The following is a 26,486-nucleotide window of genomic DNA, read 5'->3' as shown; positions in this document are numbered from 1 at the left end:
CTAGGAAGCCTGTGCCCACCCAAGCCCTCACCCAGGCCAGGGGTCCTGAGGGGCGCACCTGAAGGTGGGTGTGCCATGACCCTGCACTGGCCCGGTGTGGCCAGCAGGGGAGGGTGCTGCCCGCCCAGCTCCTGGAGCTTTGGCAGGCGCTCTCCACCCAGCCAGCTGAGGTCAGAGGGATAGGGCAGGTTTTATTTTGGGTATCGGCGACCTCCCCCTCGGGCGCTGGGCCTGAGGCGTAGCAGGGACTGCACAGAGCAGGCACCAGCGGCCTCGAGGGCCTGCACCAGGTAACCCATGCCATGCTGCCATCTGGCCGGACCGGGATGGTCCAAGGAGAGGAGGCAGGGCAGGGGCCTCCTGGGGGACTGTAGACCTGGGTGGGGGCAGGGCACAAGGGAGGCCCAGCCTGGGTTGGGGACGCATTTCCACCCAGGAGGAGTCTGAGGACGGACCACGGGGCCTTGGCTCTAGGGCAGTTGTTGGGGGATGGAGGGGTTCTGAAATTGGCAAATGCTGAGCCAAGCCCAGGGAGTGGGGAGCAGGCTGTGGGAGGGAGGATGGCCTCCTGAGTGTCTTGGCTCCAGCTCCCTGCCTGGGTGGCCCCCAGATGGTGGCCGGGGCCCCTCAATCTAGGTCCCAGCACCCAGTGCGCATGGTTGGGGGTGGTGGAGACCGAGAGGGTCCTGAGCCTCTCCTCATGCCCTGAGCTGACCTGAGCCCCCAGGCTGGATCCAGCCTGAGGCCGCTCGGCCCAGCTGTGGGCTCAGTCACTGCCAGGCCCAGGACAGGAGCAGCTGACACAGCACTTGGGAACTGAGCTGCTCCAGCCCTAGGTAGCTGCCTCCCCACATGCCTAGTGCTTCTGATTTTGCAGTTTCATTGACTCGTTCTGCAGATATGATGGGTGTCTTCTGTGTGGCTGGCCTAGGGGCTTGTAGCAAGGGTCACAGGGTGTCAGGTGGCTGCTCTGGCAGGCAGGACAGAGGCTAGGGGCTTCATCTGCCATCCCTGGCCAGGGGCCTCTTAGGCTACAGGACTTTTGAGCCTCCTGAACTCCGCATTGGGCATGGCCTGACCTCCAGGTTTCCAGGAGCAGGGGCATAGGGTTGCTGTGGCCATGGACGGGAGGCTGCATCAGAAACACAGCAGGGCTGTGGCTGGGTAGAGCTCAGAGGGACAGGCCCTGGGTCCTTGTTCTCAAGGCTGAGCCGAGGGGTGCGGATGATCTGACAAGGGGCCAGGGCTGGTCGGGGGCGGGGTGGGCAGTGGCTGCCTCCTCAGCACTGCTGACCCCAACTACCCCCTGCCCCTGGTGCTGTCCACTCTGCACCCCAGTGCTGAGTGCCCAGCTGTGGCCTTTGGGCCTGCCTCTCGGCTGCCCTTGGTCACCGTCCCAAGCGGATCAGGTGGGAAACAAGGGAGTGCTGTCACTGGGTGGTTCCCCAGCTGGGCAGGGTGGCCTGGATCCTCTCTCAGTGGCTGGGGCGTCTGAGAAAGGATGGGGGCACGTCACCTCCCTTGTGTGGGTGGTGGCTCTGTCGAGGTTTTGCTTTTCTGAACTGTGTGTATTCATGAGGCAAGCAGGGCTTGACATGAAGCCTTCAGAAAATAGTGGCTGTGAGGACCCAAGGGAATGGCAAAGTGAAGTCCAGAACATCAGAGTCTGGGGTGCTGCTCCTCGAAGGGGCTTCCCAGACGCTGCAGGCTGCAGGGCTGTGTCAGGGCCCAGTGCAGGACCTGGGAGAGGAGGGACAGGAGGGAGGCTGTCCCCAGGCTGTCTGCTATTTCACACAGTTGTCCATTCATCCACCCATCTATTCATTCCCATGCATTCACTCTCACCTTCACCACTTCCTTTCCTTCCTTCCTCCCTCCTTCTCTTCCACCATCCATCCCTCTGTCTGTCCATCCCTTCAACCACCCATACAATCACCTACCCATCCACTCATCCCTCCATTTCATCCATCCCTCCCGCCATCCATCCATCCATCCATCATTAGTCTATCCATCCATTCATCCACCCACCTATCCATCTATCTACCCATCCATCTACCTGTCTATTCATCCATCCCTCCATCTCTTCATCTATCCATCTACCCATTCATGCATCCATCCATCCCTCCCTCCCTTCATCCACCCTCCCTTCATCCATCCATCCCTCCCTCCATCCATCCATCCACACATCCACTCATCCATCCATCCACCCACCCACCTACCCATCCACTCATTCATCCCTTCCTCCATCCATCCTTCCCTCTCTCTGTCCATCCATTCATCTATCCCTTCACCCATCCATCCACCCACCCATCTACCCATCCACTCATCCATCTCTCCATTCATCCATCCACCTATCCATTCACTCACTCACCTATCTATCCGTCCTTTCATCCATCCTTTCATCTACCCATCCACACATCCATCCCTCCATTCATCCAACCACCTATCCATCCATCCACCTGTCCATCCACTCTCATCCATCCCTTCATCCATCCATCCATCTACCCATCCATGCATCCATCCCTTCATTCATCAGTCCCTCCATTATCTACCTATCCATCCATCCAACCACCTACCCATCCCTTCATTTATCACTCCTTCCTTCCATCCATCCATCCACCCACCCACCTACCCATTCACTCACTCATCGCTCCCTCCATCCCTCCCTCTCTCCCTCTGTCCATTCATCCAGCCATCCCTTCATTCATCCATCCACTCATCTACCTATCCACTCATGCATCCCTCCTTTCATCCATCCACCTATCCATTCACTAACCCATCCACCCATCCATCCATCCAGCCAGCCAGCCAGCCATCCTCCCACCCACCCATCCATTCACCCACCTATTCACCCACTCATCCATCCATTAGTCCATCCATCCACCCACCTGCTTACCCATTCACTCATCCATACATCCCTCTATCCATTCATCCATCCCCTATTCATCTACTCACCCATCCCTCCACTCACCCACCCAACCATTCATCCACTCACCCACCTACCCATCCATTCACCTGCTTATCCGTCCACTCATCCATCCATCAATCCATCCATCCACCCACCCACCCACTTACTCATTCACTCATCCATACATCCCTCTATCCATTCATCCATCCCCTATTCATCCACTCACCCATCCCTCCACTTGTTCACCCAGCCATTCATCCACTCACCCACCTACCCATCCATTCACCCACCTATCTGTCCACTCATCCATCATTCATCTGTTCATCTATCCATTCGTCCACCCACCTACCCATCCATCCATCCACCCACTTGCCCACCCAGCCATTCATCCACTCGCCCACCTACCCATCCATTCACCCACCTATCTGTCCACTCATCCATCCATTAATCTATTCATCTATCCATTCGTCCACCCACCTACCCATCCATCCATCCACCCACCCATCCACCCATTTGTCTGTTTTCCAAACCTTCACTGAGCACCTCCTGGGTGGTGTTGGGGGAGGCCCCGAGGTGGATCTTGCCCTCAGTGGGTGCACAGTCAGGGCACAGAAGTTTATATTGGGCTAGTCCTGGTTGGGGTAGGGATATCACAGACATTCTGGAAAAGGAAGCCCGGACCCCACCCATTGTGTGTGCTCTGACTTAGGCCACCAGAGAGCTTATGTCCTGGCGTCTTATACTGCAAAGGCCATGAGACAGGTCAGACTGCCTGAACCCAGAGGCCACAGTATGCTGTGCAGTGTGGGAATGGGCTGGCCACTGGCCCAACATTTCCATCCTGGCCAGCCCTGCCCCCTTAGTGAGTACAAGACAGCCAGCACATGAGAATACACAGGGAGCTTTATTATACAAAATGGCGGGGTGGGGGGCGGCAAGCAGAGTGCGGGGGGGACGCAGCATCAAGCATCCTGCATGGCCGTTATCAGCCCTTGACCTGCAGTTTCCCCTTGGATCTGGGGGGGTGACCCACCCTCTCTGCACAGGCTATGCCTCAACCTCCTAACTTCCTAGAAGGCACTTGGCCTCTCCAGGGGTAAGTCCCTTTAGCCAATGATCAGGAGTTTCTTTCCTCCCCCAAGTAACAAGAAGCAGAGCTGGGTGGGGAGGGCGGGGGCGGTGGTCAGAGAGTGGAAGGGCAGAGAGGCTAAAGGGTCCAGGAGCAAAAGGAGGTGGCAGCAGGTGGCATCAAAGAGGCGAGGGTAGGTCATGCTGGCAACGGGAAGCAACTTCTTAGCCAGGGCCGGGGGGCGGGTGTCTGGCTGGAATCTCCCCTGGGTACATGGAGGGTGCCACCCGGCTGGACCTGCAGACCCAGGAAGATGGAACATAGGCATGGGGTGCAGGGGGCATTAGGCTAGGGTCCAGGGAGGGGCCACAGACCTGCCTCCTGCAAGCCCACAGAGCCTGCTCCCCGAGCCTCTCTCTGCTGGCCTCCCTGCCCTGCCCACACCCCCACTCCACCACAGGAGAAGACGTCCTGCCCCAGAGGCCTGCTTCCCAGTGTGAGCACTTGTGCCCTGGGTCAGGACCTCTGGCTGGAGACCTGACTCCAGGTGGAGGGAAGGCGGCCTGCCTGCCAAGCAGCCTGCCCACCCTGGGAGCTAGAACTGGGGTTCTCGTGGTTCCTGCAGTCCCGTCATCCAGAGGAGGCCGGTAGCTGAGAGCAAGTCCTAAGCGGGCTCCTTCCACCCCCACCCCTCCAGCAGCTCTGTTCTTGCCTTGGCAGAGCCAGCCCCCACCAGCGGCAGCCCCCAGGACTCCCTCCTTCCCCAAACCAGACAGCCTCTGGCTCGGACAGATGCCATTTGTCAATGTCCTTGCAAACACGTGGTGCCCAAAAACCAGGGTGGGCGGCTTGGCCGGGCCACCCCAGACAGGAGGTCTGCGGGAATATCCCATTTAGCATAGCTCAGCGAAAACTGCTCCCACCTTCCGGCCGATCTACCTCTGATGATGCAGCCTCGGCTTTCCCAAGCCTCTTGGCCGCCACCCCTCACCGCTGGCTCGCAGCAGACGCGCCTGTGGTCGGGCCGGCGACAACAGGGCGCCCCTCGCGTGTCTGTGGGCAGCCGCTCTTCCAGCCCTGGGCCTGGCCAGCAGCTGGCCAGGGGCATGCCTGTCACTTGGGGCTCACCCGCGTCTCCCACCCCAGCCCACACGGTGTTGCGGCCTGACCCAGGCTGTGTACTTGGGGCCTGCTTTGTGCTGGGGTGGCATGGAGGACAGAGCCCTGGAGGCAGGTTCTAGCCCCGTCCCTGGAGGGACTCGGCCTCTGTGGCCTCATTTTTACACTAGGGTGATGGTGGGGCCACCCCAAAGTCCCCAAGGCACAGTCGAGCTCAGCATGTCCCTGGCAGGTTCTGGGTGCTCAGGAAGCAGAATACTCAGGCCTCCACACCCCTGGCCCCAGGTCCTCCTTGGACCACGGGAGACACAGGCCTCCCACCTCAGGAGGGAGGAGGGCTGGCCTGACCACTGTCCCTCCCACCCTAGGACACAGTCATGCTCATATCGGCTGCGTCGATGGCACCCGAGGTGTGCGGCCCAAGCCTCCAGGGAACCCCTGGACCCCCACCGCCCCTGCTGCCCAAGCCAGGGAAGGACAACCTGCGTTTGCAGAAGCTCCTGAGGAAGGCAGCCCGGAAGAAGATGATGGGAGGTACGCACCTCGCTCCACCCAGGGCCTTCCGCACCTCCCTGTCCCCCGTGAGTGAGGCCAGCCATGACCAGGAGGTCACAGCCCCGCACGCTGCTGAGGGCCCGCACCCCGCCGAAGCCCCACGCCTTCCTGAAGCCCCGCGCCCCGCCGAGGCTCCCCGCATGGTGGCTGCCCTACCCCGCTCCCCGCACACCCCCATCATCCACCACGTGGCATCACCCCTGCAGAAGTCCACGTTCTCCATTGGCCTCACCCAGCGCAGGATTCTAGCCGCTCAATTCAGGGCCACGGGGCCCCAGGTTGTAGCCTCGGCCCCAGAACCTACCCGGCCCCCCAGTGGCTTCGTCCCTGTCTCTGGGGGTGGGGGCACCCACGTCACCCAGGTGCACATCCAGCTGGCACCATCCCCACACAATGGGACCCCTGAGCCTCCCAGGACAGCCCCAGAAGGGGGATCCAACAGCCAGGATGGAGATGCCACCCCAAGTCCCCCCAGGGCCCAGCCCCTGGTCCCAGTGGCTCACATCCGCCCGCTGCCCACCGCAGTCCAGGCTGCCAGTCCCTTGCCTGAGGAGCCCCCTGTACCACGGCTGCCACCCGGCTTCCAGGCCTCGGTGCCCAGAGAGGCTAGTGCCAGGGTTGTGGTGCCCATAGCCCCGACCTGCCACTCGCTGGAGTCTTCACCGCACAGCCTGGCCCCCGTGGGCCCTGGCAGAGAGCACCTGGAGGAGCCCCCGATGGCTGGCCCCGCCTCTGAGGCCGAGCGAGTGTCCAGCCCTGCCTGGGCCTCATCCCCTACCCCACCATCAGGCCCTCACCCATGCCCTGTCCCCAAAGTTACACCCAAGCCCCGGCTCAGTGGCTGGACGTGGCTCAAGAAGCAGCTGCTGGAGGAGGCCCCAGAGCCTCCGTGCCCAGAGCCGCGGCAGAGCCTGGAGCCAGAGGTGCCCGCCCCCACAGAGCAGGAGGTGCCTGCCCCCACAGAGCAGGAGGTGCCCGCCCTCACCGCACCCCGGGCCCCCGCCTCCCGGACCTCCAGGATGTGGGATGCCGTGCTGTACCGCATGTCAGTGGCGGAGGCCCAAGGGCGCCTGGCAGGGCCCAGCGGTGGGGAGCACACCCCAGCCAGCCTCACCCGCCTGCCCTTCCTGTACCGGCCTCGCTTCAACGCCCGGAAGCTGCAGGAGGCCACCCGGCCCCCTCCCACAGTCCGCTCCATCCTGGAGCTGAGCCCCCAGCCCAAGAACTTCAACCGCACAGCGACTGGCTGGAGGCTCCAGTGAAGTGGCCAGAATGGCCCCCAGAGCTCAGGACCATGGGATGGACAGAAGAAGGGGCTGAGGCTCTAGCTGGGGGCCCATAGTTGCTGCATGAAGATGCACCAGGGCCCAAGGGGCATGGGGTGCAGGGCAGCCTGGGAAGGGCACATGGGGTGCTGAGGGAAGTCTGCGTGGTTAGGAGGGTGGTCAGGTGGACGGGGCAGAGAGGACGAGCTGGAGCCCCTGGGCTGCAGTGGTGTGAGGGGAACAGAGAAGGGGTCTGCGTCGGGATGTAGGATGGGGGCCTTGGGATGAAAACTTTAGGTAAGATGGCAGAGGACTGCACCTACTGACCTAGCCCAGGCTCCTCAGGGGCCTGGGCCTCTCACTGATCCTCCCTTTTGCTGTCACCTTTTGCTGTCAAAGGTTTGGGGCCAGATCTCTGCTTGCTGAGGCATGGGTGCGGTCAGGCTGGCTTGGCCATCGGCGTCAGGAGCAGTCAGCAGTTTTGCTGCCTGTGCTTCCTGATGGCAGAGCCAGATCCTGGGACTAGGGTGCAGGGGGGAGCCTTCAGCCAGCATGGGACTTGGCACCAATACAAGTGCTCAGGGGCAGGCAGGGAGGGGCTCATCAGGGGTGGAGGAGGGCCCAGCGTGACCTCTCTCTCGGCCCACCTCTGCTTCCCCTACCTGGGCTGACAGCCTGAGGGGGCAGAACTCGAGGGATTCGCTGGTGGGACAGCGAGGGTCTCAGCACTGGCCATGCCCAGGCTTTGACAGCTGGATGAGGAGGGAGCCCTCAGTCCCAACCCTATGGGAACAGCTTGGCCAAGCGGGACAGAGAAGGGGCTGTGGCCCTGGTGGGGAGAGTGGAGGGGCCCACTCAGCAGTCAGCCAGGCTCTGGTGGGGGTGGCCAACCACAGGAGAGGGGCACAGAGGTACCAGAAAAAGCCTCTGCCACAGCTGCTTGAGAGTCAGGGTTTGGCAGGGGAAGATGGTAGGAGGACAGCTGCCCCACCCTGTGGTGTGATGGGTGCTGGAAATGGAGCCTGGGGCCCAGGTCACTAATAAATGTGTGGCTCACCATGGCAGGAGTGGCACTGCTCTGTCTGCAGCATGGGATGGGGAGGGCATCAGGACCTCTGAATCGCTCTCGGCTGGGACAGGGAGTAGGACCTAAGTTCCTGCCCCTCTATGGACCCCTAGCATACAGATGGTCAGGGAACCTGGGCTCCATGCCACCTGCTTCCTTCAATGCTAGCCCTGTGGTGGCCAGGCTGCCCCTCACTTCCCTCACGAGCCCTGCTGTGGCTTTTGGGGAGTCCCAGATGGGAGCCTTGAGCTTCCCTAGTGGAGCAGTGGCTGAGCCGGGCTGACTGTAGTGAAATGAGCAGAGAGTTTGAATCTGGTATCAGATGAGAGAGGCAGCATCTGCACAGGACTGGGAGACTGAGCTGGTCTGGGTTCTGGCCAACTCGGAGTCCATCCTTGTAGCCTGCAACAGGGATCCAGGCACCCTCCAGGCTGCCAAGTTCCCAGCACAGTGCACGTGTGTGCACCTCATCCCCTTCTGTGAGTTGCCAGGGACTCACCGAGATGGGACGCCTAGGGAGCCGGGCCCCCTTCCACAAGCACCTTCTCATACTTCCCATGCCCGGTGGCCACAAACTTATACCTCTTCCCAGATGGGGTGCTCTGTTGGGAAAGGAGACCAAGAGTGAAGGTGAGAGCAGCAGAAAGGAGATGATGCTGCCTCCGCCTCTGGGAAGCCCTCCCAGATGCACAGAGGACAGTCCCTCTTTGCCCTCCCCTGCTGCACCCACCCTGCCTGCACCAACCACATTTAGGCTCTACCTTAATTGTTGATGAGGTCTTGGAGCCTCCCTTCTGCTCCCAGAGGCTTTTCTTGCTCATGTCTCCAGCCACAATATCCTGGGGGCAGCAGAAGGGTATGTCACAAGGGCAGACCCCTGGATCTTGGGGAGTAGAAGCCCTGGGCCCTTCTCTCCTGCCTTGCCTTACCTGGCCAGGGGGCCTGGGATCTGCCTACCTAAACTTTTTCTGTGTGATCCCAGTGGAAGAAGCAGGGAAAGGAATAAAGGTGCCATCCACCTCCACTCGGACAACACAGCCTTCTACACCAGCAAGGGTGAACCCAACCCTACTGCAATACCTCAGGGTTCTGTCTACCCACATTCATCCTGGACAGTCCCACGCTTGTCTTAACAAGGAAACCCGGCCTGCTACTAAACTCCCCGGCGCTGGCTCTGCAGCCCAGCCTTGCCCCTGGAGGGGACCTTACCTTGCAGGACGGAGTCTTGGCCGCAGACTGAGCCTGTACCTCACCCGTCTCCCACCGACTCTTGGTACTGGCCACAGCCATGCTGGGCAGCTCTATGGAGGCCTGGCGGGCTAGCTTGGGGGTCCGGCCAGCGGTCTGCAGAGGAGGAAAAGCATCAGGATTACCTTAGTGGACAGCCACCGTGGTCACATCAAAGCAACCGTCTGCTTTGTGTTTGTGTTTTCCCTGGGAGCGCTTTCCCAATGCAGCCCCAGAGTGGGGATCACTGGAAAGATGAGCCTTCCTCCATTCGATGCAGTTGTGAGACACCTCCCTGTCCTGAAGAGCATCAGGGAGATGATGGCGCACAGGACAGATGTGGGTCTGCCTCCATGCTCCTCATGGGGTAGGGCTGGGGGACCATGGGATGGATGGAGGGACATTGAATGGATGGAGGGACAATGGTTAAATTTCAGAGTATTGGTTGGATGGAGGAGCATTGATTAGATGGAGGAGTATTGGTTGTATAGAAAGGTGTTGATAGATGAAGGAATATTGATTGGATGGAGGAGTACTGATTATATGAGGGAGTATTTGTTAGATGGAGGGGCATTGATTGAATGGAGTAGTATTGGTTGGATAGAGCCATATTGGTTCAATGAAGGGGCATTGATTGCATGCAACGACGTTGACTGGATAAAGGAGTATTGGTTGGATGGAGGGGCACTGGTAGGATGGAAAGGCATTGACTGGATGGAGGAGCAGTGAATGAATGAAGGAGTATCGATTGGATGGGGAAGTATTGGTTGGATGGAGGAATATTGATAGGATACAGGAACACTGATAGGACGGAGGAGTACTGGTTGGATGGAGAGGCATTAATTGGATGGAGGAATATTGGTTGGATAGAAGGATGTTGGCTGGATAGAGGAACATTGATTGCATGGAGGAGTACTGGTTGGATGGAGGAGTATTGGTTGGTTGAAGGGGGATTAATTGAAATCAGAAGTATTGGTTGACTAGAAGGGCGTTGATTGGGTGAAGGAGTAAAGTATGGATGGAGGGGCATTAATTGCATAGAAGAGCACTGATTGGATGGAGGAATACTGGTAAGATAGAGGAGTGCTTGTTGGATAAGTGAGTACTGGGTGGATGGAGGGGCACTGGGTGGATGGAGGGGCACTGGGTGGATGGAGGGGCACTGATTTAGTAGAGTGTTGGTTGGATGGAAGGATACTGGTTAGATGGAGATGTCCTGATTAGATAAAGAAGTATTGGTTGAATAGAAGGGCATTGATTGGAAGCAGAGGCATTGATTGGGTGAAACTATTTTGGTTGGATGGAGGGAAATTGATGGGATAGAAGGCCATTGATTGGGTGCAAGGCATTATTGGATGGAGGGGCATTGACTGGATGAAGTTGTTTTGGTTGGCTGGAGGGGAATTGATTGAATGGAGGAGCACTGAATGAATAAGGGTATTGATTGGATGAAGGTGTATTGGTTGGATTGAAGGGAGTTGGTGGATGAAGGAATATTGGTTGGATGCAGGGACATTGACTGGTTGGAAGAGTATTGGATGACTGGATGGAGAGGTACCGACTGAATGGAGGGGCTGGCATGTGGGACTGGCATTGGTTACATGGTGAGCCATTCATTGGATAGACGAGTATTGGTTGGATGGAGGGTATTGGTCAGATGGAGAAGCATTGATGGATGGAGAAGAATTGATTGGATGGGAGGGACATTGATTGGATGGAGGGACATTGGATGCAGAGGCACTGATTGGATGGAGTAGTATTGGATGGAGGGATGAATCTTGATTGGATGGAGGGGCATTGATTGGATTAAGGAGTACTGGTTGGATAAAGGGGGATTGATTGACTGGAGGAATATTGGCTGGATAGAGGAGCATTGACAGGATGAAAGAGCATTGATTGGATGGTGGAGTATTGTTCCGAGGGGGGCATTGATTGAATGGAGGAACACTGAATAATTGGAGGAGTATTGGTTGCAGGAGTATTGGTTGTATAAAGGAACATTAATTGGATGCAGAAGCATTGATAGGATGGGAGATTATTGGTTGGATGGAGTAGCATTGATTGAAAGGAGGGGCATTGATTACATGGAGTGACATTGATTAGATGGAGGGGCATTGATTGGGTAGAGGGGCATTGACTGGATGGAGAAGCATTGGTTGGATAGGGTGTTGGTTGAATAAGGCGGCACTGATTGGATGGAAGGGCGTTGGTTGGATGAAGGAATGGTGCCAGGATGCAGGGGGGACCTGACAGCAGAGGGGAGCCAGGTCATACCTCGATGGCCTGGGTGTATTGTTCCAGCCACTGATCAATCTTGGAGATGGGCAAGTCTGGCTGGGATTTCTTCACACTGTTACTGGAGGGTAGAAGATGTGTCAGGCCCCATGTCTCCCACAAGGCTTCTCCCAACCTGCCCAAGCCTCTCCCAGAGCCCCCCTCGGTCTCCAGATCTCTACCTTGTGACTCCCTTCAACCCCCCCCCTTGGTGAAACCTAAGATCTGAGCCCAGAAAGCAGACAGACAGACAGACAGACCTCTTCTCTATGGAGCGGTTTAGGGACTCGGTCCTGTCGATGAGCTGCAGAGGATGGAGAGAGACACAGGCCTGCAGCAGCCGAGGTAAAGCCCACCCTCCATCTCCCCAGCTACTCCAACCACTAATCCAACCCCCAACCCTTATATCACGGGGGTTCTCTCAGCACCGGGCAATGGGGGGATAGCAGACAAAAGCCAGGCCTGGGCCTGGTCTTCCTGTGGCTGGCATGTGGGATTGGCCTTTTGGGTATGAGTGCGGGAGAGGGGAGAAGATGGCAGGCTTTGCAGCTTAACTTACTTTGGTGGTAGGGCTCAGGGGAGGCGAGCTCTGTTCGATGGTCCCCTCCAAGACCAAGGGGCTGGGTGTTCTGGGCTGCTGACATTTCTGGTGCTAGAAAAAAAAAAAAAACGGACATCCCAAGTGACCCCCTGCTTGTGCCCCTCCTGCCCTGCCCAGCACCTGTGGGAACAAATGCTGTTCCTTCCTGAGCCCCAGGTTCTCTGTGGCCCTGATGTGCTCCAGTTCTGGAGCTGGTGGGGAGGGACTGAGGAGTCTGCAGAAATGTCTCCGGATCTTGCAAGAGGATCACTGAGCCTCGCCCTCTCTGAGAATGTGGGCCCAGAAGGGGCTGCAAGGTCTAGGGGTGTGGGGTGTTGACCCACAGGGCCCACAGAGTGGGGCAGACAGCCAAGGCAGACTCATCCCTGGGGTGGGGGTACACCCAGACCCTCTGAGGTGGAGCCATCACCTCCTCCTGTTCCTCCTCAGCCCCTGCGGCCCCCAGGTTGTCCTGGACAGTGTCCTCTGGGCCTGGCCCCTCCTTGCTCAGACTCAACTCCTCCAGGTGGACTTCGTCACTGTCCTCCTTTTCGTAGGCATGCAGGCCGGGCCTGTGGGTGGAAAGGGAGGCAAAGCCGTTCTAGGGCCATTGGATTGCTTGGTTGACTCCTTCCTTTTTCCAAGCGTCAGTTTCCCCATCTGTAAAATGAAGGTAGTCAGGCTACTTGAGTGCCAAGGGATCTGAGACCCAAGCCCATTGGGAAAGAAGGTCCAGTGGCCTCAGAGCCAGCGCAGTCTGCTTGGGCCCCTGTGTCAGGGCCTGAGGCCCCTGGGGAACTGCCCAGTCCCTGCCAGACAGGGCTCTACAGACTGAGGGTCCCCCAGGCACTGAGGCTGGGTTCAATCCCCAGCTTTCTGGCTGGGCCTCAGCTTGGCAGCTGCTTGCCCACCCGGTTGGTCTGACGGGGTCCCCGCGAGGCCGGGCTGCTGGGGCCACCACTCCTGCTCTGCTCCCTGTGGGGGCCCTTGGGTGTTTGGGGGACTGAAGGCTGGGTCATTTGGAGGGCTAGGCAGGGGTAGGGGCCAGGTCACTGAGGAGCAGGGCCAAGGGGCTGCCGGCTGCGGGGGAGGGGAGGCCAGCCAGCTGGCAGCTTTGAGCGGCTCTGCATTTGAGCAGGACTGAACCTGGAGGAGAAGATGGGAAATTCTTGAATTTTCCATGATTTCAGGCCCCCGGGTGTGCGTGCCAGCCAAGACCCAGACCCACCCGCCCAAGGTGGGCAGGGGTCTGAGCCAGCAGCAGCCACACAGAGGGGCCATTCAGGAGCAGGTCTGTGCAGCCAGGCAGGTGCAGGGGGTGGGGTGGCAGCCGCAGAGCTGGGCTCCACGGAAGAGTCAAAGCGCCCCCTGCTGGTGGGAGCAGCCTCGCCCGCCTAGGCCTGAGGCCAGGGAGAAGGGAGCTGCCCCATCTCAGAAAAGCAGAGCCGCTGACTCCCAAGCACGTAGGGGGAGACTGAGGCCCAGGGAGGGGGGCGGTGGGCACTGCGCCAGGCCAGGACCAGTGGCTCTTGGGGAGTGGGAGCCTGGTTGTAGGAGGACAAGGGAGCGTCGCTCAGCAACACTGGTCCCTAAGCTCCAGGCTGGTTTAGGGCCTCAGAGGGGCCAGGAAGGACCCTGACCAGGGAGAACTGTCAGCCCAGCCATGGGCTCTGGTCCCACTCAAGGCAAGGGGGTCCTGAGCAGGGCTGGGGTCCCAGATGGCCCGGGCCCTGCAGGGTGGGTGGGGTCAGCCCCATCATGGCCACAGATGACTGAGAGCGGCAAGGACCCTGAGCAGGGGTAGTGAAGTGGGGCTCGGGAGCAGCCCCTGTTGGGCCTGTTGGGGTTGAGACAGGCACACACATTCCCACATCTGGAAAGTGCGTCCTCCCGGCCGACTCTCCGGCATGCACATCTGGAAATACCTGCTCCCCTCCGTGGGAATGGAGATCAGCCAGCCCCGAGGGAGGAAGGGGCGGCGGCAGGCTCTCAGCCTCCATTACGGAAGCGGCCGCAGCTGTGTGCTGATGTGGCAGCACCCGGCCTGGCCTCGCAGCTGCCTGGATGGGGCCCAGGGGCCCTGGGGAGCCCCAGAATGAGGTTTCCTCGCGGCCCCTCGCCGGCCACCATGCTGTCTCGCCCTCTTCCTCCCTTCCCTCCTTTCTCCCCCTTTCCTGGCCATGGGGGCATTTCAGGGTCTGCTTGGAAAGGGGAGGATGGGGTGGCTGCTCAGGCGCAGGTTGAGGGCCTGAAGGGAGCTCCGCTGTGCCCCGCTCTGCCCAGCGCCCGCCCTCGAGGTCCAGAGGGAGCCCCGCTCTGCCCAGCGCCCACCCTTGAGGCCCTCACTCACCTGTCCTCTTGCTCCCCCTCAGGACTCCTGCACTGGGGGGGCTCTCCGCTGTCCAAGGCGCCCTGCGCCCCCTCGTGCTGCTGCCGCTGCTCTGGCCTCTGGGACCAGTCGCCAAAGCCCTCGTCCTCATCCAGTTCAGGGGCCTCCGAGGGCTTCAGGCTGAGGCTGAGGGTAGCAGGGGGGAGCTTAGGACTGGGCGGCTGCTGCCTCCTCTGCCCAGGGCCCACACTAACCTCACGGCGCCCGCTCAGGCCCTGGACTCCAAGTGTGGGAGACCCTGTCTGCCACAGAGCTGGCTCTGGGCTGTGTCTCCTGTGGTCAGAATACCTGAGGGCAGGGCTATGCCTCCCCCGTCAGTTCTGGGGCAGCCTGAGAACTGTGCTTCCTCCATCAGTCCAGGACTCCTTGAGGCTCAGCAGGGCTATGCCTCCTCCATCAGTCTGGGGCTACCTGAGGACAGGGCTATGCCTCCCTCATCAGTTTGGGGCTCCCTGAGGGTAAGGCTGTGCCTCTTCCATCAGTGTAGGGCTCCCTGAGGGCAGGGCTGTGCCTCCGCTGTCAGCCTGTGGCTCCCTAAGAGCAGGGCTGTGCCTCCCCCATCACTCTGGGACTTGCTAGGGCAGGGCTGGGCCTCCCCCGTCAGCCTGTGGCTCCCTAACAGGAGGGCTGTGCTTCCCCCATCAGTCTGGGGCTCCCTAGGGCAGGGCTGTGCCTCCCCCATCATCCTGGGGCTCCCCAAGGGCTGCCCTGGTCCCCACATGAGGACCCTACATGAGGTCCTCCTAAGCCCCGACTTCTCAGGCCTCCCATGTGGCAGGGGGAGCCCCTGGATAGCTGGGGCCCTTGGTGGGGGTGGCCAAGGGCCTGACTATGGTGACCGCTGAACCCCACTCTGCCCAAGGCTGCTGACTTGGAGAAAATGGAACAAAAGAGGCCAGAAGGAAGGGAAGCATTATTGGAAAAACAGCCCAGCCCAGCCGCGGAGGCCTCCTGGGCCCAAGGAGGAAGCAAGCCAGCCTGGCCGCCAAGTTGGACGTGGCTCTGTGAGTCACTGGCGGGGGAGTCTGGTGGGGGGCTCGGGCCAGGCTGCGTGGCTGGGGTCAGAGGCGGTCCGAGCAAGGGCCAGGGCACGGACACAGAGCCTGGGTCAGCGCCCAGGAGGCAGCCAGGTATTGGCAGACCCTCCTCCAGGGCTGTGGCCACCCTCGCCCCAGGAGCACTCACCCACTCCCACGCCTGCTCCTGGGAGCCCTTCCTCACTCTCATCCTGCACTGGAACCCCCGAGCCCAGGCCCTTGACCTCCGCCTCTGCCCAGGCCCCAGGGTACACGGATAGGGGCTAGAGCCCAGGCACGCGTTAGGGGGCTGCTCACAGCATCTCCTGCTTCGGCCGCTCGGGGACATGGCCGCCTCCCTCCTCGTCCTGCGCCTGAAGCTGCCTGTCTCTCTCATGCTGGCATTGCTCGTGGACAGCCTCCTCCTCGTCCTCCACGCTCCACTGAGCAGTGGGCCTAGTGGGGGACACAGAGGGACAGTCACACCACAGCCGACACAGGGGCTGTTTTGCACCCATTCCTCCCATCTACACAGGCCTTGCTGGGGCCACACAGTGCAGGCAGCCCTGTCCACGAGGTCAGTCCCAGGCCGGCCCTCAGGCCTCACCTTGTCCATCTTTAAATAGAGGCTGCCCACGTCGTCATGAGGTGCCCTCTGGCCCAGGCGAGGGTCCTGGGGCCCTGTGAGGATCTGGGCACCCCTGTGCCCTGTGGGGATGAAGGTGGGACTCCAAGGCCCATTCAAGCCTGAAGAAACTCAAGGACATGACAAAAGGCCCTCTGTCCCCCTCTCCCAGCCTGCCTCCCTCCCTAAGTAGAACCAGGACCTAGACCAGGTGACCCTGGAGGGCCCAGGAAGAAGATACTGGAGTCCAGGGAGACTGGCGGCAGCGCACCGCCAGGCGGCACCTCCACCCCACCTGCGGGTGCTCCCTCCTGCACCCCAAAGGCAGGGCGTGTTGGAGAAAGGGGAGGTCGAAGGCTGAGGAAAGGAGGGCCTGAGCACGTCCAGGCAGGACACCTCCTGTCCCACCACCAGCCCCGCTCACAGAAGCTCTGCAGACCCATGGGTCCTGCCTGGGCCTAACCCCATAGCTGGGGGCACCTTACAAGGTCGGCTCACCCAACCCCACCCCATCCTTATTTCAGAGCCCTCTGTGGAGTCTCTCTGAGCTGTTTCTTTTGTTTGTTTGTTTGAGACGGAGTTTCACTCTTGTTGCCCAGGCTGGAGTGCAATGGTGTGATCTCGGCTCACCGCAACCTCCGCCTCCTGGGTTCAAGCGATTCTCCTGCCTCAGCCTCCTGAGTAGCTGGGATTACAGGCATGCACCACCATACCCGGCTAATTTTGTATTTTTTAGTAGAGACAGGGTTTCTCCATGTTGGTCAGGCTGGTCCTGAACTCCCGACCTCAGGTGATCCGCCCGCCTCAGCCTCCCAAAGTGGTGGGATTATAGGGATGAGCCACCGCACCCAGCCGATTGAGCCATTTCAAAAATGGGGAAACTGAGGTAAGGGAGTGCTTCTGCCCTCAGAGCCTGAAACCATGGCTTCTCGGGGTCCCACGCGCCCCCCTCAGGGACAGAGGTAGACACAGGCTGGCCTGGACCTGGGCATCAGAGCCCCGGCCCAGCAGCTCTCAGATGGTCCAGGTCCTGCAGACACCGCAGCCTCAGCTGTCATGGCCCTGCCTCCCATCGCCCTCCTAGAGCCTGAGAGGGGGTCCAGGGTCTCTACACTCCTACAGGGCTTATTATCCCAGACCCAGGGAGGGAGCCCAGGCCAGAACAGGGAGCAGGGCTGGGGTCTCCCCGCTGGGGTCTCAGTTCTTCCCGGCCAGTGGCCGCTGCCTGACCCTGCAGCCTGATCCCCACTGGGCCCCAGTCCCCTGGCCAGACAGCCCTGCCAGCGCGTGATCTAATCTCTCCTAGGTCTCCCCTAAGCCTCTCAGACAAAAGCCAGGCCCTTCCACAGGCCCGAGTTCAAGGCCCACTCCCCCCACCGAAGCCACAGGGGACTCCAGCCACGCAAACCCCGCCGCCTGTGCACCCCGCCCCCCGCGCCCCCGAATCCGCCTGCCTGTCCTGCTCCTCAGAAGTGCCTTCAACTCCCGGCCCCCGAGGAAGCCACTTAATTCCCCACACCTGGCTCCCATCATCCGGGCAGATGAGGCCCAGCTTCCCGCTTCTGCCGGCCTCCGCATGGCTGGGGGCTGCTGGGCCTCGTTCCACCTGGGGAGGCAGAGCCTGGGGCGCAGGGGCCCTCGTGCTCACTCACGCCCCAGCCCCTCCACACAGAGGGCGGCGCAGGCTGGGGCAGAGTGTTGAGGAGGTGGAGGGGTTCCATGGAGGGGAAGCCTGGCCATATTGCTCCCCGTGTTCCCATGTCCCAGCCCCTCCATGTGAGCAAGGGCTTAGCTGGGGTGTGTGTCCCTGGGCCTGGGGCATGAGAGGGAGCCCATGCTCCTCCTTGGACCTGGGCTTCCGATGGGTCCAGGGCCCTCACTCCAGCTCCACAGACCCCCTCCACCAAGCCATAGGGGAGGCGGGGCTTGGAAGTACACATTGGCGCAGAGACCCCAGAAGCTCGTGTGCACACGTTTCCTCAGGTCCACCCCTATGGGCAAGCAGTCCGGGCCCCAACAGCCCCACAAAGGCCCTCACTCTGCTCACAGCTCATGCCCAACACATGGAGTGCGGCCGGGCGCAGGACTCCCTAGGCCTGGGGCACACGCAGGTGCACACCCAACTCACACACGTTCTCCACGAGCCCACGCTCCAGCCACACAGGCACACGTGCCCGCACCCCATGCACATACAAGTATGCACGTGCTCACACACGGGAACCTTTGACATCCACGTGCGTGTGCAGACAGGCTTGGGAACAAGGGGACCACGTCCCCCTCCAGGGATCCCTTCAGGGTGCCGCAGCCTCACTTTAGTGAGGCAAACATTGACTGTTTGCCTTGCCATTGCCCCGACAACGGCGGTGCCGGCCCTGGCACGAGGCCCAGGGGTGTACTCTGGGAACATCGTCCCTGCAGAGCTGGGCCCCTGGAGGATCACTCCGACTGAGCTCTCCCTGGCTAGGGGCCTGGGGGACAGAGTGGGGGTGCAGAGTAAGCATCTCCTGGTGTCTCCCCTAAAACCCAGTGCTGGGGAGAAGCCCGGCCAGCCCCTGGCCTCTGACCCAGCAGCCTGAGGACGTGGAGGCCTCTGGGCCCCTTCTCCGTCTCCTCCCTTTCCCCTACCCCAGGATATGAGTCATGCGGGCCCCCTCCCCATGACCTCACCCCCTCACTATTCCACAGCTGGGCTCCGTTCTGGGAACTGAAAGGGGGGCAGCTCTCCTGGGGTGGGGTGGGGGCCTCTGGCCTGGGAAAGGCGCCCCCCGGCCAGCGGCCCAGGCCCCTTGGCATGCACCACGGAGCTGTCAGGACTCTGGGATGGCCGACCCCGCCCGTGGCCCTGGCTCAGCCCCGTGCAGCTGCGAGGGATTTGGTGTTCCTGCACAAATGCAATTAGGCGATTTCCTGTGTCTGTTCTGGCTCCGAAGCCCAAGGTTCAGCCCAAGGGGCCAGGCGGTGGGGGGGCTCCATCCACCTCCCACCCCAGCACACCCCCGCACCCTCACAGTCCCAGGCTCCACTTCGGGGCCTGGCCCCCAGCCAGGGACACCAGTATGCACAGAACTCTGACGGATGCCTCGTTCGGAGTGGAGCTCCCCAAGCTCAGGTCTGTTCCTGCCAGCCTCATCCACTGCCAAGCACCCCCGGACTCGGGACGCTGGCCCTTCTTCTCCTTCCTCCACAAACCCCCACCCCCACTTCTACCTCCCAGTCCCCGCTGAGGGCCTGACAATGCCCATCCTCGGCCCAGCACTCCCAGCTACCCACCTCCGTCCTCCCCCTGCAGACACTTCCAGAATGGGTGTCCGGCTCGGTCCCCGTCCCGACTCTGCCCCCTGCAGGCAGCTCCTGTGGCTGCCCCACCCGGCTGTCCTGAGCTCAGAGGTCGGCTGGAGAGGGTCGGTCCTCTCTGGGGTCCTGGGGAGTGAGGAGGCTCTGGTGAAGAGCAAGGGCTGCAGGGAGGATGTCAAGGGGAGGGGAGCTTCTCCTCCAGGCCTGACCACAGGTCCCTTGGACACCACAGGGAGCTGGCAGGAGGCCTGGGGAGCTGGGCTGGGCCTTCCACCAGGGTGGTTCGGGGCTCCCTGCACAGCACTGAGGTCTCTGGTCCCCTCATGAGCCCAGCCTCCCCTGGGGTCCTAGACTTGACCCCTCAAGTCACTGCAGAGCCCGAGAGTGGAGAGACACAGCACCGTGTGCTGGGAAAAGGTGCCCACAGGAGCCCTCCGTGGCTGAGGCTTCTAGAGGGCAGTGGGACAGCAACCCCGCTCCCCGCCAGCCGCCCACCACAGCGTTCATGATACAGCTTCGGAGTGTGTGTCGGGGCCTATCTGGGAAGCCAGGGCAAAGTTGGTGGCAGCTGGCAGCACCCACACCCACAGCTGGGGCACTGCTCACATGAGCCCCCATCAGCAGGCCCCTTGGTTGTGCCACACGCAGGGGTCCTGCCCCAGGGAGGGGGCAGTCCAGGGAGGGGCTCGAGGGTGTGGCACAGGCCAGCTGTCACTCCTCCCTGGAGAGGCAGCTGGGGACGCAGCTGGGAGGGGAGCCAGGAGCAGAGACAGCCCGGGGCCAGCAGGTGGGTGACAGGTGGGGCAGCGGGAGGGGCATGCGCCGTCCGCCTGGGGCTCGGGCGTAGAGACGGGAACCTGCCCCCCAACGCCTGGTGCTGGCCCAGCCTCCCCCCGGGGCCTCTAGCACCTTCCCAGTTGTGGCTGCACCCTGCTGGGCATGGCGGGGGAGGGTGGGGGTCAACCCCTTTCCTTGTAGTCCCACGCCAGTGGGCAAGGGAGACGCCGCAGTGAGCAGGACCCTAGCCTCTCTGCCTGGGGAGGCCGAGTGATGAGCCGCCCGGAGCAGGAGGAGGCCTTGAACTTGGGTCTGAAAGATGAGCAGGGATTTGCTGGACCGGGTGCAGGCAAGAGCTAACGCAGGAAGGCAGAGGGCAGGATTGCTCAGAGGGAGTGGCTCTATGCAGCTGGAGCCGGATGGGTGACCCTCACTCAGGAGGAAGCACTGGGACCCTCTCTGCACGCGCTGGGTCCCCCGCCTCCTGTTAGGATCCCCACACCCAGGTCCTTCTGGGCCTCTGCCGCACAGATCAGGTCTGGAAGGCTCCCTGGAGGAGGCGGCGCCTGGACTTGGACATCGGCCTGCAGAGCTGGCTTCCCTCACAACCCTGGGAAGACAGAACTCCTCAGCGGGTTGATGGGGGGGAGGGCGGAGCCTCCCTCCACGGCACCAGCCCAGTGCTGGGGGCGACACAGACAGCCAGAAGCTGGCAGGGGCCGGAGGCTCTGCCCCCCATGGGCTTTACATGCCGAAGCCCCCATGGCCGAGCTGGGACCCAGGGTCAGCCCAGGGAGGCCTCGAGAAAGGAGACTGTGGGCCCCACCGCATCACACAGGGAGGAGGTGCTGTGCCCGCTGTGGGGGGCAGCTGCCCCTCTCTGGGCCCTTTGGGTGGGAAGAGGCTTGGTGAGGTAGAAAGCCCAGCCCCAGCCGGCAGCGTTGCCTTCTCACAGTGGCAGCCCTTTGTAACCAGGGGGGGCCGTGCCGGGCCTCTCCTTGTTTCCTCACCATGGGGCAGCATTTGGGGACCTCTTGAGGGATCCCCTAGGTGCTTCTACTCAGAGCCCCCAAAGCCAAGGAGCCTCCACTCCTCCGTCTGCAGCCTCCCCTGCCGGTTCTCACTACCCAGGGTTCAGTGGCCTGGGGGCTGCCGGAGGGGGTCGCCTCTGCCAAGGCCTCTCCCGGCGCCTCCCTGGCTCATCCAGCCCACCTCCCTCCCACGCTGGCTCAGGCAAAGTGCTCTGGTCACCAGGAGCCCTTTCTGACCAGCCCCGGCCCCTTCTTGGCCTTCGCCCCACCTGGCCTCCCCTGGAGCCCTGGCCTGGGTGCCGGGCCTGCTGGGTCCAGAGCCCACCCCGCCCTGAACAGCCCTGAGCCTCAGCCACCCTCCGTTCTCACCCATTTCACAGCTGGGGAGTGAAGACTGGGCCTGAGGTCTCGCCCCCGGGAAGGGGTGTCGGGAGACCAGATCCTCACCCCGACACTGCACCCACTGTCCCCAGCCTGCCCCCACTGTCCCCGGCCTGCCCCCACTGTCCCCGGCCTGCCCCCACTGTCCCCGACACTGCCCCCACTGTCCCCGGCCTGCCCCCACTGTCCCCGGCCTGCCCCCACTGTCTCCGGCCTGCCCCCACTGTCCCCAGCCTCCCTCCTCTGCCGGGCTCCCTGCTCTGCCAGCCTCCCTCCTATGCCGGCCTCCCTCCTCTGCCGGCCTCTCTGCTCTGCCGGCCTCCCTCCTCTGCCGGCCTCCCTGCTCTGCCGGCCTCCCTCCTCTGCCGGCCTCCCTGCTCTGCCGGCCTCCCTCCTCTGCCGGCCTCTCTGCTCTGCCGGCCTCCCTCCTCTGCCGGCCTCCCTCCTCTGCCGGCCTCCCTGCTCTGCCGGCCTCTCTGCTCTGCCAGCCTCCCTCCTCTGCCGGCCTCCCTGCTCTGCCGGCCTCCCTCCTCTGCCGGCCTCCCTCCTCTGCTGGGCTCCCTGCTCTTCTGGTTGCCACCCTGATGGCTACTTCCTGCCCCACAACCACCAGACTAGCCCAGACTTGGTTCCGGCTTTTTCTTCTCAGCCTGCCTGGGATGGCCCAGGGCATGATTCTTCCATAGCCATAGCCTCGGTCCAGTTCCTCCCTCCTCCCTCCATTCTTCTCCTTCTCCTTCCCTCCTTCCCTTCCTCCCTTCTCCATCCTCCCTTCTTCCTCCCTGCTCCTTCTTCCCTGCTCCCTCTATCTTTCCCTCCTTTCCTCCCTTCCTTCCTCCCTCCCTCCCTCCTTCCCTCCCTCCCTCCATCTTTCCTTAGCCAGCAGTTTATTTTGTCAGGTGCTAGGGACCCAAAGACGGAGGAGTGAGATCTCCTCCCTGCCCTTACAAATCTTAGCAGTTGCCAAGAAACCAGCGCTGACCCATGATGTGGATCAAGAAGCACAGAGGGGAGCTGGCAGGAAGTCTCTCAAAGGAGGGGCTCCTGTGCTTGCTCTGAGCCTCGGGGTCGCCGCAGTGGGCAGGGTCCTGGCAGGGAGGAAGGGGTGCAGTGGCCGTGCGTATGCCTAGTGGTCCCCAGGGAGGCACAGCCAAGGGGAGACAGAGCCGCCCCCCACCCGCACAGCCCTCCCCTCTCCCCATCCTCCCTGTATCCCAGATGCCAGCCCTCAACTCTTGATGACCTGAGGCTTGTCTCTGCCCCCTGCCTCCACCTCTCCCTGCCTCCATCTCTCCCTGCCTCCATCTCTCCCTGCCTCCACCTCTCCCTGCCTCCATCTCTCCCTGCCTCCACCTCTGGGGAGAGGTGCACAGGGAGGGGTCTGTTCCTCTGGGTTCCTTACCCACCCAATCCAAACCTGCTTCCCCCTATACCCCCACCCCCCACCGCTGGGACTGCTGTCCAACTTGGGATGGGATAGGGTCGCCTCCTCCATTGCTGAAGCCCCCTGAGCTTCATGACCCACCCAGTGCTGCATGAGGGCCCTGAGCTCCTGCATCAACTTCGCCCCAGAGTGGTGATGCCAGGACTAGTCTGAGTGCGGGCCAGGGTGACTGCAGCCCAGTCATGCCCACCACGCACACCCTGTCCCAAAGGTGCCCACGCCAGCCGGACAGACCCCAACTCTACCAGCGTGCACCAGGGTGACTGCAGCCCAGGCCTGCCCGCCACACACACCCCCTCTCAAAAGTGCCCACGCCAGCCAGACAGACCCCAACTCTACCAGCGTGCACCAGGGTGACTACAGCCCAGGCCTGCCCACCACACACACCCCATCCCAAAGGTGCCCACGCCAGCGGACAGACCTCAACTCTACCAGCACGGGCCGGGGTGACTACAGCCCAGGCCTGCCCGCCACACAGACCCCGTCCCAAAGGTGCCCACGCCAGCCGGACAGACCCCAACTCTACCAGCATGCACCAGGGTGATTACAGCCCAGGCCTGCCCGCCACGCACACCCCCTCCCAAAAGTGCCCAGGCCAGCCAGACAGACCCCAACTCTACCAGCGTGCACCAGGGTGACTGCAGCCCAGGCCTGCCCACCACACACACCCCGTCCCAACGGTGCCCACGCCAGCCGGACAGACCCCAAGTCTACCAGCGTGCACCAGGGTGACTACAGCCCAGGCCTGCCCGCCACACACACCCCGTCCCAACGGTGCCCACGCCAGCCGGACAGACCCCAAGTCTACCAGCGTGCACCAGGGTGATTACAGCCCAGGCCTGCCCGCCACACACACCCCGTCCCAAAGGTGCCCACACCAGCCGGACAGACCCCAACTCTACCAGCACAGGCTGGGGTGACTGCAGCCCAGGCCTGCCCGCCACACACACCCCGTCCCAAAGGTGCCCACGCCAGCCGGACAGGCCTCAACTCTACCAGCACAGGCTGGGGTGACTGCAGCCCAGGCCTGCCCGCCACACACACCCTGTCCCAAAGGTGCCCATGCCAGCCGGACAGACCCCAACTCTACCAGCGTGCACCGGGGTGACTACAGCCCAGGCCTGCCCGCCACACACACCCCGTCCCAAAGGTGCCCACACCAGCCGGACAGACCCCAACTCTACCAGCACAGGCTGGGGTGACTGCAGCCCAGGCCTGCCCGCCACACACACCCCGTCCCAATGGTGCCCACGCCAGCCAGACAGACCCCAATTCTACCAGCATGCACCAGGGTGATTACAGCCCAGGCCTGCCCGCCACACACACCCCCTCCCAAAAGTGCCCACGCCAGCCAGACAGACCCCAACTCTACCAGCGTGCACCAGGGTGACTACAGCCCAGGCCTGCCTGCCACACACACCCCGTCCCAAAGGTGCCCACGCCAGCCGGACAGACCCCAACTCTACCAGCACGGGCTGGGGTGACTACAGCTCAGGCCTGCCCGCCACACAGACCCCGTCCCAAAGGTGCCCACGCCAGCCGGACAGGCCTCAACTCTACCAGCACGGGCCGGGGTGACTACAGCCCAGGACTGCCCGCCACACACACCCCGTCCCAAAGGTGCCCACGCCAGCCGGACAGACCCCAACTCTACCAGCGCGGGCCGGGGTGACTATAGCCCAGGCCTGCCCGCCACACACACCCCGTCCCAAAGGTGCCCACGCCAGCCGGACAGGCCTTAACTCTACCAGCACGGGCCGAGGTGACTACAGCCCAGGCCTGCCCGCCACACACACCCCGTCCCAACGGTGCCCACGCCAGCCGGACAGACCCCAACTCTACCAGCGTGCACCGGGGTGACTACAGCCCAGTCCTGCCCGCCACACACACCCCGTCCCAAAGGTGCCAACACCAGCCAGACAGACCCCAACTCTACCAGCACGGGCTGGGGTGACTACAGCCCAGGCCTGCCCGCCACACACACCCCCCTCCCAAAGGTGCCCACGCCAGCCGTACAGACCCCAAAGTCTACCCAGACACCCAACAGGAGGGGTGCCCGTGCAGCGGCAGACAGCGCTTACCAAAGGGCATCTATGACCCTGGAAACCTCATGGTGTGGCCTCCGCAGAGCCGCAAGCCTTGGCCCCCTGCTGAGACTGGAAAATGGAGCCTGGTTTCCCCCAACCCCTCTACCCCTGGCTTCCCATTGATCCTCAGAGGCTGGGTCAGGGACCGTCCTCAGAGCAGGGTCCAGAACCGGCTTGATGTCCTGCTGACCAGCCCATCACCTCCCTTGCGCTGGGTGCCCTACCTCTTTTGATGTGCTCCGTGGTCAGCCCTGTGCCGGCAGCACCCTTGTCCCGCTCTGCAGCTGTTTCACATCTCTGCCCCCATCTGCGGTGACCAGCCTGGGTCGGAGGTTAGGGCCCCGCCCTGCTCGTGGGTGGCCCTGCCTGCTGCATCCCGGCGGCGTGGCTGCGGCTCTGCCTGCCCCGTGCCTGCTCTTTCTTCCCCCCTCCTCCTGTTCTGCGTGCTGTGTGCTGTGCATATGGCTTTCTGTCTTCCTCCGTGTCACTAACCACAACGCTGCCGAGCCCGTGCCACGAGCGAGGCGACCTGCGGGACCTTTCTGGGGCCCTCGCCTGCACTCCGCGATCAGCGTCCTCCGCCGCAGCTCTCACCCTCGCATGCATCAGCGTCCTCCGCCGCAGCTCTCACCCTCGCATGCGTCTACATGCAGCCCCACTCGGTGCCTGCTTCCCGCAGGAGGGGACCAAGGAGCCCTGATACCTACAGGTCCACCGACAGCCCGGCTGCGCCTCCCGCCTTTGCTCGACGGCCCTCGGGAGCGCTGCGGCTCCTGGGCCAGCTGGGACTGCCCTGGCAGAGCTCTTGCCACGCTCACGAGGCAGGCTTTTGGCACGTTCTGGGACACGCGACCAGTCCCTGGCAACGGCTCGAGGCTCTGCCATCCTCTTTCCTTCCCAGCTAGCCATGCCCAGATGTACCTCACATCCCTGAAGGCTCTGCCCACAGATGCTGCCCGAAGCGCTCCCATCCTCCACGCAACCAGAGGCTTCATACATTATTCAGACGTGGTGCCCACCTGGGCGGGAGCCACAGCCGGCACCCAGAGAGAAGGACCAAGCCAGCCTGGCATTCAACCATCTGTTCCACTCCCACAGCACCGGGATCTTCCTACCGTAGCACCCAGCCGCCAGGCCCTCTTCCTGACAACCCCCACACCATGTCTGCCTGTGGAGCTCTGGGGTGCCCGGCCTGGCCACCGGCCCCTCCCCGAAGCTTTCATGGCTGACTAGCCCCTCCCAGACTCATCATCCCTGGGGGTGCAGGGAAGACATGGCAGAGCAGAAAAGAGCCTGCCCCGGGCCAGCCCTACTTTCCCAGGAGACTCCCCGGTGTATGTCCCCAGCTGCTGCGGGCACCCCCTGCCAAGCCCCAGAAT

The 26,486-nt window shown here is 62.2% G+C and overlaps 2 protein-coding genes across 12 annotated transcripts in view; one reads left to right on the top strand and one right to left on the bottom strand.

Annotated features, from left to right (window-relative positions):
* Positions 1-167: 167 nt before the first annotated feature.
* On the top strand, positions 168-7,977 carry PRR33 (proline rich 33). Its single transcript, XM_054661873.2, has 2 exons — positions 168-290; positions 5,465-7,977. Exon 2 carries the CDS (start codon positions 5,474-5,476, stop codon positions 6,911-6,913), a length of 1,440 nt encoding a protein of 479 aa, XP_054517848.1. The 5' UTR covers positions 168-290; positions 5,465-5,473; the 3' UTR covers positions 6,914-7,977.
* LSP1 (lymphocyte specific protein 1) overlaps positions 3,794-26,486 on the bottom strand; it is a 41,679-nt gene continuing 18,986 nt past the window's right edge. For 2 of the 11 annotated variants that reach the window (XM_063783708.1, XM_063783714.1), the window contains exons 2-11: positions 15,787-15,924; positions 14,414-14,578; positions 12,494-12,635; positions 12,043-12,135; positions 11,744-11,787; positions 11,484-11,565; positions 9,192-9,326; positions 8,744-8,821; positions 8,482-8,584; positions 3,794-4,274 (exon numbers count right to left, since the gene is read on the bottom strand). In XM_063783708.1, coding sequence (XP_063639778.1) covers positions 8,495-8,584; positions 8,744-8,821; positions 9,192-9,326; positions 11,484-11,565; positions 11,744-11,787; positions 12,043-12,135; positions 12,494-12,635; positions 14,414-14,578; positions 15,787-15,924 — 967 coding nt within the window. In that variant the 3' untranslated portion in view covers positions 3,794-4,274; positions 8,482-8,494. Of the gene's footprint in view, positions 4,291-8,481; positions 8,585-8,743; positions 8,822-9,191; positions 9,327-11,483; positions 11,566-11,743; positions 11,788-12,042; positions 12,136-12,493; positions 12,636-14,413; positions 14,579-15,786; positions 15,925-25,331; positions 25,419-25,701; positions 25,893-26,028; positions 26,096-26,126; positions 26,297-26,486 lie in introns of those variants that run through there. The other 9 variants (XM_054661874.2, XM_054661875.2, XM_016920159.3 and 6 more) reach the window with 9 other exon arrangements.

Source organism: Pan troglodytes, chromosome 9, assembly GCF_028858775.2.
Source record: "Pan troglodytes isolate AG18354 chromosome 9, NHGRI_mPanTro3-v2.0_pri, whole genome shotgun sequence".
NCBI lineage: Eukaryota > Metazoa > Chordata > Mammalia > Primates > Hominidae > Pan > Pan troglodytes.
This window is presented reverse-complemented; position numbering and strand designations above follow the sequence as displayed.

What these genes read in the sequence shown, in the direction of transcription:
- PRR33 (XM_054661873.2), top strand. Translation starts at nt 5,474, where the DNA reads ATGCTCATATCGGCTGCGTCGATGGCACCCGAGGTGTGCGGCCCAAGC.